General features: G+C 40.6%; 1 protein-coding gene across 1 annotated transcript in view; it reads right to left on the bottom strand.

Moving 5' to 3' along the window:
• Positions 1-9,225: 9,225 nt before the first annotated feature.
• LOC137984623 (alpha-catulin-like) overlaps positions 9,226-11,704 on the bottom strand; it is a 40,068-nt gene continuing 37,589 nt past the window's right edge. Inside the window, exon 18 of the mRNA XM_068831822.1 lies at positions 9,226-11,704. This exon is cut by the window's right edge and continues 35 nt beyond it. Within this exon, the coding sequence (XP_068687923.1) occupies positions 11,554-11,704 (151 nt within the window). The 3' untranslated portion in view covers positions 9,226-11,553.

The following is an 11,704-nucleotide window of genomic DNA, read 5'->3' as shown; positions in this document are numbered from 1 at the left end:
GATCGCTTTTGGACGCAGTTGGCCCTTCACTGCTTTCTGCTACCGACCTTGCCTCCCGGTACGGCATTGAGGGAGAGATATGTCGGCCCCTAAACCATATGTGACAAATCCCACGCCTACTCACAGCTCCAAACCGCCCTTGTCAATATAGCGTAAGAATTAGATGGCTTATATATTTAACGGAAAAGTCTTTTTCTCTGTCATATGGTAAGCAAAGAAGTCGCAGATTACAAAGTGTGCGCATGCGCCCTGCTAAAGGTAACACACATACATACATGCAAGCATGCATAAACTATATTTCATCTGGAATTTCAGAATAACTACAAGAGCTAATAGTGCGCATGCGCCCTGCTTAAGGTAACACACATACATACATGCAAGCATGCATAAACTATATTTCATCTCGAATTTCAGAATAACTACAAGAGCTAATATCTTCGAGACATTACATTTACAACTAAAATACATAGCATATACAGGTACATAACTAAATACACAATATTTGAAGATATATTAATTAACAAGAAAAGCCGCTGTACAAAATGCGAGCCTCGATTCTCTTTAAACCCAGTAAACTCAGTGGTACGGATAAAATCAGGTAGCGCAATTCGCAACTTAGCTGGTACGTTAGAAAAAGAACTAAGACCATAACTGGTTGTTTTAGGTTTATTGAAGGACAGAAGGTAATTTCCACCAAGATCATGCATGAGAAGATTTTGAATGCGCTTATTGCATACAGATGTAGAGTTTGACTTAAGTGGTAAAAGGACAGGTAATTTGCAAATATAAATCTCAGTATTCTCTTATTTACATTATACCCTTTGCTTGACAAGAAATTACGAAAGGCCAGTTCTTTTGCTACGAGGATAACACGGCTAAAAAAAGCACTACTTTGCTGCGAGTTTTCCAGAGTAAAAACTTCTTCAGAAATCAAAAGTCTACGTTAACAACACACACCAGGGTTACTGGCTAGAGATCTTCTTCTCACTACTTTTTCCTCCGGCCGCGCTTTAGCTATTTGACGAGGGCCAGTCAAGTGGCCTCCTTCGTGGCCAAAAAGAATTCTGGGTAATTCTGCCATTCCATGACAAGGGAAGCCCCCCGATTCTCATTTCATAGATTTTTTCATAAGTGTCGGGCCACCCAGTCCTACCAGCAAAATTACTCATCGATTGAAGGCTTTAGCTTTCAAAACTTGCCCAGATTGTGTCAGTAGGTCCTGGAATTCGTCCACAGAAAGGCCAGAGAGACAACTTCACTCGTGAACCGCCATGTTTACAAAAGATAGATATAGATAGATAGATAGACTGTGTTTATTAAGAAAAACATTGCAGTTAAAAAAACTGAATTGCGCCTCTTTACAACTAAGAAATATAAGAAATGATTTATAAATACTACTATTATCAAATTACAAAGCGACCACTCTTAGAGAAAGAGCATTTTAGGCGTCCCAGTCTGCATGAAACCATCTCTCGCCTCTGTCTGAGACAAGAACAGACACGCACGGTTCTTACGTTACGTTTATGCCTATAAAATCACCTGAAATGCCAATTGCTGGTTTAAAAAAAAACAAAAAAAACAGCAAGTTAATTTTTTTTTGGTAAGCTAGGTATCGAAGAGCCAGAACATTTGCGCATGCGCTGACGGAATGTTTGAACAAGAGAGAAAAACGCAGTACCTCCAGACACCGGCGCTGGAGCGTCGTACCAAACGAGTCATCCCGGGATTTCGGCCCGTGCGATCGCTTTTGGACGCAGTTGGCCCTTCACTGCTTTCTGCTACCGACCTTGCCTCCCGGTACGGCATTGAGGGAGAGATATGTCGGCCCCTAAACCATATGTGACAAATCCCACGCCTACTCACAGCTCCAAACCGCCCTTGTCAATATAGCGTAAGAATTAGATGGCTTATATATTTAACGGAAAAGTCTTTTTCTCTGTCATATGGTAAGCAAAGAAGTCGCAGATTACAAAGTGTGCGCATGCGCCCTGCTAAAGGTAACACACATACATACATGCAAGCATGCATAAACTATATTTCATCTGGAATTTCAGAATAACTACAAGAGCTAATAGTGCGCATGCGCCCTGCTTAAGGTAACACACATACATACATGCAAGCATGCATAAACTATATTTCATCTCGAATTTCAGAATAACTACAAGAGCTAATATCTTCGAGACATTACATTTACAACTAAAATACATAGCATATACAGGTACATAACTAAATACACAATATTTGAAGATATATTAATTAACAAGAAAAGCCGCTGTACAAAATGCGAGCCTCGATTCTCTTTAAACCCAGTAAACTCAGTGGTACGGATAAAATCAGGTAGCGCAATTCGCAACTTAGCTGGTACGTTAGAAAAAGAACTAAGACCATAACTGGTTGTTTTAGGTTTATTGAAGGACAGAAGGTAATTTCCACCAAGATCATGCATGAGAAGATTTTGAATGCGCTTATTGCATACAGATGTAGAGTTTGACTTAAGTGGTAAAAGGACAGGTAATTTGCAAATATAAATCTCAGTATTCTCTTATTTACATTATACCCTTTGCTTGACAAGAAATTACGAAAGGCCAGTTCTTTTGCTACGAGGATAACACGGCTAAAAAAAGCACTACTTTGCTGCGAGTTTTCCAGAGTAAAAACTTCTTCAGAAATCAAAAGTCTACGTTAACAACACACACCAGGGTTACTGGCTAGAGATCTTCTTCTCACTACTTTTTCCTCCGGCCGCGCTTTAGCTATTTGACGAGGGCCAGTCAAGTGGCCTCCTTCGTGGCCAAAAAGAATTCTGGGTAATTCTGCCATTCCATGACAAGGGAAGCCCCCCGATTCTCATTTCATAGATTTTTTCATAAGTGTCGGGCCACCCAGTCCTACCAGCAAAATTACTCATCGATTGAAGGCTTTAGCTTTCAAAACTTGCCCAGATTGTGTCAGTAGGTCCTGGAATTCGTCCACAGAAAGGCCAGAGAGACAACTTCACTCGTGAACCGCCATGTTTACAAAAGATAGATATAGATAGATAGATAGACTGTGTTTATTAAGAAAAACATTGCAGTTAAAAAAACTGAATTGCGCCTCTTTACAACTAAGAAATATAAGAAATGATTTATAAATACTACTATTATCAAATTACAAAGCGACCACTCTTAGAGAAAGAGCATTTTAGGCGTCCCAGTCTGCATGAAACCATCTCTCGCCTCTGTCTGAGACAAGAACAGACACGCACGGTTCTTACGTTACGTTTATGCCTATAAAATCACCTGAAATGCCAATTGCTGGTTTAAAAAAAAACAAAAAAAAACAGCAAGTTAATTTTTTTTTGGTAAGCTAGGTATCGAAGAGCCAGAACATTTGCGCATGCGCTGACGGAATGTTTGAACAAGAGAGAAAAACGCAGTACCTCCAGACACCGGCGCTGGAGCGTCGTACCAAACGAGTCATCCCGGGATTTCGGCCCGTGCGATCGCTTTTGGACGCAGTTGGCCCTTCACTGCTTTCTGCTACCGACCTTGCCTCCCGGTACGGCATTGAGGGAGAGATATGTCGGCCCCTAAACCATATGTGACAAATCCCACGCCTACTCACAGCTCCAAACCGCCCTTGTCAATATAGCGTAAGAATTAGATGGCTTATATATTTAACGGAAAAGTCTTTTTCTCTGTCATATGGTAAGCAAAGAAGTCGCAGATTACAAAGTGTGCGCATGCGCCCTGCTAAAGGTAACACACATACATACATGCAAGCATGCATAAACTATATTTCATCTGGAATTTCAGAATAACTACAAGAGCTAATAGTGCGCATGCGCCCTGCTTAAGGTAACACACATACATACATGCAAGCATGCATAAACTATATTTCATCTCGAATTTCAGAATAACTACAAGAGCTAATATCTTCGAGACATTACATTTACAACTAAAATACATAGCATATACAGGTACATAACTAAATACACAATATTTGAAGATATATTAATTAACAAGAAAAGCCGCTGTACAAAATGCGAGCCTCGATTCTCTTTAAACCCAGTAAACTCAGTGGTACGGATAAAATCAGGTAGCGCAATTCGCAACTTAGCTGGTACGTTAGAAAAAGAACTAAGACCATAACTGGTTGTTTTAGGTTTATTGAAGGACAGAAGGTAATTTCCACCAAGATCATGCATGAGAAGATTTTGAATGCGCTTATTGCATACAGATGTAGAGTTTGACTTAAGTGGTAAAAGGACAGGTAATTTGCAAATATAAATCTCAGTATTCTCTTATTTACATTATACCCTTTGCTTGACAAGAAATTACGAAAGGCCAGTTCTTTTGCTACGAGGATAACACGGCTAAAAAAAGCACTACTTTGCTGCGAGTTTTCCAGAGTAAAAACTTCTTCAGAAATCAAAAGTCTACGTTAACAACACACACCAGGGTTACTGGCTAGAGATCTTCTTCTCACTACTTTTTCCTCCGGCCGCGCTTTAGCTATTTGACGAGGGCCAGTCAAGTGGCCTCCTTCGTGGCCAAAAAGAATTCTGGGTAATTCTGCCATTCCATGACAAGGGAAGCCCCCCGATTCTCATTTCATAGATTTTTTCATAAGTGTCGGGCCACCCAGTCCTACCAGCAAAATTACTCATCGATTGAAGGCTTTAGCTTTCAAAACTTGCCCAGATTGTGTCAGTAGGTCCTGGAATTCGTCCACAGAAAGGCCAGAGAGACAACTTCACTCGTGAACCGCCATGTTTACAAAAGATAGATATAGATAGATAGATAGACTGTGTTTATTAAGAAAAACATTGCAGTTAAAAAAACTGAATTGCGCCTCTTTACAACTAAGAAATATAAGAAATGATTTATAAATACTACTATTATCAAATTACAAAGCGACCACTCTTAGAGAAAGAGCATTTTAGGCGTCCCAGTCTGCATGAAACCATCTCTCGCCTCTGTCTGAGACAAGAACAGACACGCACGGTTCTTACGTTACGTTTATGCCTATAAAATCACCTGAAATGCCAATTGCTGGTTTAAAAAAAACAAAAAAAAACAGCAAGTTAATTTTTTTTTGGTAAGCTAGGTATCGAAGAGCCAGAACATTTGCGCATGCGCTGACGGAATGTTTGAACAAGAGAGAAAAACGCAGTACCTCCAGACACCGGCGCTGGAGCGTCGTACCAAACGAGTCATCCCGGGATTTCGGCCCGTGCGATCGCTTTTGGACGCAGTTGGCCCTTCACTGCTTTCTGCTACCGACCTTGCCTCCCGGTACGGCATTGAGGGAGAGATATGTCGGCCCCTAAACCATATGTGACAAATCCCACGCCTACTCACAGCTCCAAACCGCCCTTGTCAATATAGCGTAAGAATTAGATGGCTTATATATTTAACGGAAAAGTCTTTTTCTCTGTCATATGGTAAGCAAAGAAGTCGCAGATTACAAAGTGTGCGCATGCGCCCTGCTAAAGGTAACACACATACATACATGCAAGCATGCATAAACTATATTTCATCTGGAATTTCAGAATAACTACAAGAGCTAATAGTGCGCATGCGCCCTGCTTAAGGTAACACACATACATACATGCAAGCATGCATAAACTATATTTCATCTCGAATTTCAGAATAACTACAAGAGCTAATATCTTCGAGACATTACATTTACAACTAAAATACATAGCATATACAGGTACATAACTAAATACACAATATTTGAAGATATATTAATTAACAAGAAAAGCCGCTGTACAAAATGCGAGCCTCGATTCTCTTTAAACCCAGTAAACTCAGTGGTACGGATAAAATCAGGTAGCGCAATTCGCAACTTAGCTGGTACGTTAGAAAAAGAACTAAGACCATAACTGGTTGTTTTAGGTTTATTGAAGGACAGAAGGTAATTTCCACCAAGATCATGCATGAGAAGATTTTGAATGCGCTTATTGCATACAGATGTAGAGTTTGACTTAAGTGGTAAAAGGACAGGTAATTTGCAAATATAAATCTCAGTATTCTCTTATTTACATTATACCCTTTGCTTGACAAGAAATTACGAAAGGCCAGTTCTTTTGCTACGAGGATAACACGGCTAAAAAAAGCACTACTTTGCTGCGAGTTTTCCAGAGTAAAAACTTCTTCAGAAATCAAAAGTCTACGTTAACAACACACACCAGGGTTACTGGCTAGAGATCTTCTTCTCACTACTTTTTCCTCCGGCCGCGCTTTAGCTATTTGACGAGGGCCAGTCAAGTGGCCTCCTTCGTGGCCAAAAAGAATTCTGGGTAATTCTGCCATTCCATGACAAGGGAAGCCCCCCGATTCTCATTTCATAGATTTTTTCATAAGTGTCGGGCCACCCAGTCCTACCAGCAAAATTACTCATCGATTGAAGGCTTTAGCTTTCAAAACTTGCCCAGATTGTGTCAGTAGGTCCTGGAATTCGTCCACAGAAAGGCCAGAGAGACAACTTCACTCGTGAACCGCCATGTTTACAAAAGAACATTTTCGGCGTCCCAGTCTGCATGAAACCATCTCTCGCCTTTGTGTTCTTCCAAAGGTTTGCCTCTACCCACATTCTAGCTTAATGATGCCAGCCTGGGGGCTTCTGTTGACGAATATGGCCCGAAAGATCACTTATAAAATGATGGACTTACCGGATATGATCCACCTCGGACGCCCTTCGAACATTGCTGACGTGATGCCTAAACCTGAGCCCACATTGACTCGAAACCGCATTTGTTGCAATGGAATCTTCTAATACGGCGTAGCGAAGTGCTGCAAACCGTTTATTCGCGAAAGATTACTTTAAAAATGGTAAGTATTTTGGTAGTTAAGGGTTAACGAATGGCCATTTGATAACACGGCGTTAAAAAAAAGTAAAATTTACAAACAAGAGGAATCGCTACCTCCTTTATAAGGTAAGGTGTAGTCTACGGTCGGAAAGCTAAATGTAGTATGATGGTCTGCACAGTCACAAATTTCCAAATTTCGTTTAACGGACTGCTTGAGATCTTTTATATTGAACTGGAATACTACGTTTACTTAACCACCGTGAAAAGTCAAGTTCTTTACACGCAAATCTCGAACAAAGTGATTATCTTGAGTAGAAAAAGTAAAGGCCATTGCCTTTTGGCTGGCCCGCTTTGGGGAGACCTCGTTTAATGCTTATTTTCTTTGGTAAAATCTCGATATGTTTATATGAAAAGGCGGGCTGGCCCGCTTGCCGAGATCCTGGTCTGAGCTGCCGAGATCTCGGCAAGCCGGGCTGCAAAATTCTCATAGTAAACGGTCCAGCCCGGTTTGTCGGGATGAAAATTTGTTAGGACGGGTGGGTTGCCTTGAAAACGCAGCCAGATCCGAGATTTGCATTTTCACAGGATTATTTTTGCATATTTTGGTTTAAAATTCCATTCCGTTCTTGCTTGAGCTAAAATGGACCTTCATTTCGAACCAAAACAGTTATCCCTTGCGTGACTTTCACGGTTACAAGAACATATAAACACTTCAGCCCTTTTACCGGGCCAGCTTGCCTAACCGGGCTGGCTCGCCTCATATAAACGGGCCCTTGCACCCTTTTTCTCAATTCGGCCAAAAAATCACCAAACTGCATTTAAGCTTTCCATCCATCAAACTTTCGAACGTCACATGCAGGGAAGCCGTGATGACTTCGTCTCCCGGTAGTAGATATTATACCTAGGTGTTCCACCAGTTTTCTGCCGTGTTACACTACAAGCCGCACCATCCTCCTCCTTTGCAGCTTTCTGGGTCCGAAATCGAGCGCGTCCACACGTATAAGTTGCTTGGTGTGTATGTCACTGATAAGTTATGCTGAAGCACGCACTGCGAGTACATTGTTCAGAGAGCGTGCAAACGCCTGTACGTACTGCGTTGTTTCAAGAAGTCCGGTGTGATGGAAGGGGATTTAGTTCTGGTGTACTCCAGCCTGATCCGTTCAGTGTTGGAGTATGCCTCCCCAGTTTGGGCAAATTTTCCGGAATATCTTAGCCTGCTAATTGAGGGTGTGCAAAAAAAAGCCTTAGAGATAATCTTTCCTGGGCTTCCCTACAGGGACGCACTTGTGCACTGTGGTCTTCGTACTCTCTCGGATCGGCGTTCCGCAGCATGCACTAAGTTGAATCTATTGTTTTCGCTCATTTGCATTAGATTCGGCACATGTAAAATGCGACGTTTAAAACGGGCCTAAGTCACTTATTTTGTAAGAATTTGCTGTATCCTTTACACAGGACTAGGGAGATTTTCAAGCCAAGCAAAAGCTGCGATTCCAAAAAAGGCTTTCTGCTGGAAAAAATTGGCAAGACTCCATCTTGTTTACCAACAATTTTTACTGTTGAAAAAAAATTAACCTTCTACCAAAAAAAAAAACCGTACGAAACTCCTATAAACAGGTGCAAGGTTTCCTTTTTTAAATTGCATATCTTTCTCACAAGGCTAACCCTCGAGTGTCAAAGAAAAACTGCAAAATATTGCAGTTGAATACTTATTACTCTTGCTTTCATAAAACCCCTAAATTCCACGTTCAACCAATGGTTTCACTTTTTTCTGCCTTCAACGATATCCAATGCAACAGAGTAAAAAGGGTCAAAATCCACCATTTCCAAAAATGGCTGGAATGATAGAATGTCAATATTAATTATAATTCACTCTTTCACAATAAAACCCTTAGCTTCCAGCAGTGCAACAGAGCCTATTGACGAGTAAAATCGTCTGACATTAGACTGAGTAAAATCTATAAGTTTGAGTAGAGCGGTTTTCAATTGAGTGTCGAAAGTAATTAGCGAATTGCTTTGGTTTATAATTACTTCACTCAGTGATTGGTTCAAAGTTCTCGAGCCACTTTTTCAACCAATCAGAAGTGAAACCAAAACCAATTGTGGCTCGCGCGTGCACATTTTCCCGCGCTTTGTGTCGGCTACGTGTAATTACTTCGAGTTTTGATTGGTTTACTGGATTGTCTCCCGTCCTTTTTGATTGGCCAAAGTAATTACTTTGGTTTTGGTTTTACGACACTCATTTGAAAACCACTCTATACAGATGTTGTTAAATCAAGACCTCCAAAGAGTAATTGAATTTTAAGTTGGTGTTAAGATATCGAAACAGATGGGTTTCAAACACAGGTCACATTGCACAGGTCAAGACTAAACCAAACGTTTCCCCTAAACCTGAAACAACATTTTTGGAACGTAAATAGGGCTACTGGAGACACTTTTTGTGTTGTTTATTGATTTGTGGAACAGTGACATGTGGCCTGTGTTTTAGTCTAGCCCAAACAGGAACACTGGAATCCACTTGTTCATGAAAGGTGCAAAAACAAAAAGAATGTGTACAACAAGATAGGTTTTCTTAGTACAATGTATATATTCCTGAGGGCTAATAAATAAAAATAATGTTCTTCACATCCTGGTCAAAGCAGAGTGTTATGTTTCATTACACACTTTGATGTCTTGATCTTTCAATTGAACCATTTCGTCCCTTCCAAATTTTTAGTTACTGTCACAGTGTTACCTGTGTCAGTTCACATTGCAGAATATGAACGAAAAAAAAACCTTACTTAATGATTATTCAACTGAGGCCTCAATTATAACGAAACTGCTTGTTACAATTAAAATTGAATTACATGTCTTCCCGTCCTGACAATTACATGTATCTAACGGCTTGGAAAGAGTTTACATTTAGAAATGTATTCTGATGTCTCTCATGCTTGCACTGTTTTTAAAATAACCGCATCTTGGCCAATATAGTTAATATATTAAGATTTCATCCTGTTAGATCATCTAATGTGGATTAATACATAATAAGCTCAATAATACGTGCAATTTGATCGGTTCTCACCTAAGATCTTTTAGGGGAGAGATGCATAGCCAAAGTCATCATCAAAAACTTTGAATAATTCTTTATTACAAAACAAATAGATTCCATGTTGCCGTGCATATGTTCAGTAATGGATCACATAAGACATCAAAGTGTAGTAAGAACGTCAGTGACCTCATCTGTAATCTATTACTGGACAGACACATGGCAACATGGAATCTCTTTGTTGAATTTAAGAATCTTCAGAACAAAATTTACTCGATTCAAGTTCCAAAAATACTGCAGACCACTAGTCTGGCTTGATTGTATATGTACTTTACCCAGTCATCTTTGACTCTGTGATAATTGTTAATTAGTATCACTCAACCACTGGACTAATGCAAATCCTGCATTTTGATTGGCTACGCTACTAGAGGACTATTAGTAATAGTCTTCGAGTAGCAAAAAGCGTGACGCTTTCTTTCGTTTTATTCCCAAACAAATATTTCTTCAACTCGCATTTGCTAAGTTTGTTATTGCCTTTTCTGTCCGACTAGTTGGGTGATACTAAAACAATTAGACCCTTCGCCCTCAAGGGCCACGGGTCAATAGCCCATTCGGCTTCGCCTCGTGGGCTATTGACCCGTAGCCCGCAAGGGCTACGGGTCTAATTGTTAATTAGGGAGCTAAAGTAACGACAACGGCAACAAGAACGTCATCTCAAAATATAAATTCACATTATAATGTAATCACTTCATGACTATTTCAACCTTTTTAATGACAAGGGTGTGGTAGTTCCCCAAAAACCGCATTGGTCGGAACGGCGCTTAATTAGAAAATTTATCCTCAAGTGCTGACGTTCTTCATAAAACCTCACATTTGGCTATTTCACGTTGCAGTTTTGCTGACGACGGCAAAGAAATGGACAAAAGTCAAAAACACACGTGCAGGGCGTGCAAAGCCAATTTTTTTTTTTTGCCAACTAAATATGCAAATTTATGACGTTCTTGTTGCCCTCCCCATTGTTGTTGCTTAAGCTCCCTTATTAAGCAGTCTAAAGGCCTGGCCAAACGCTCGCAACATCTTGCAACATTGTTGCATGATGTTGCGACATGTGTTGCACAGGGTGGCCAAACGGATGCAACATTTTCATCATTTTCAACGCAACATGTCAATGTTCATGTGCTCCAGGCCCCTGGCGCGCAAGAAGTGGACCTAACGCGCATGCCTTAGCGCAACAGTGTTGCGTGAACGTGGCCAAACGAGTACAACATCATGCAACATCCAAAATGTTGCTCGAAAAATTTGACCATTTTCAAATTTGATCCAAAATCATCCAACATGTTGCAACATATCGCAACAGGGTGGCCAACCGTATGCAACATGTTGTGCCCAACAATGTTGCAAGATGTCGCGTTCAAATGTTGCGAGCGTTTGGCCAGGCCTTAAGATGTCATTTCACTTCAAAGCCTTGAAGGACCTGTTTACCAGAAGACCTGATTACCAGCCGCTGTTTCAAGAAAGGAGCACACACTCACCCCTGAAAAGTGTCTCTCTCTGAAGAACGAAGACGAGACTCAAGAGAAATCAAGCCTTGATTACCTGGATTAAGACTTGGAGGAAATTTCAGTCTGTTCACTTGGGCGAAATTGTTTAAAAACCAAGCTGGAGTTTCAGTGTGACCTGAACTTTTACTACATACTGGGCCGCTTAATCTCGCAGAACGACAAAAAATGTAGTGTCACAATTCTGTTTTGTATGCTGTTCTTCCAAGGTGTTCAATGGTAGTTTTTGGTTCACATTCAATGCACTCTACACTTTGTAGAGACGATTTTCGTGATAATGTGGCTATGGATGAGTCTTCAGAAAAGATGCTCTCGTCAATCTTCCAC

This window comes from Montipora foliosa, chromosome 14, assembly GCF_036669935.1.
Source record: "Montipora foliosa isolate CH-2021 chromosome 14, ASM3666993v2, whole genome shotgun sequence".
NCBI classification, from domain to species: domain Eukaryota; kingdom Metazoa; phylum Cnidaria; class Anthozoa; order Scleractinia; family Acroporidae; genus Montipora; species Montipora foliosa.
This window is presented reverse-complemented; position numbering and strand designations above follow the sequence as displayed.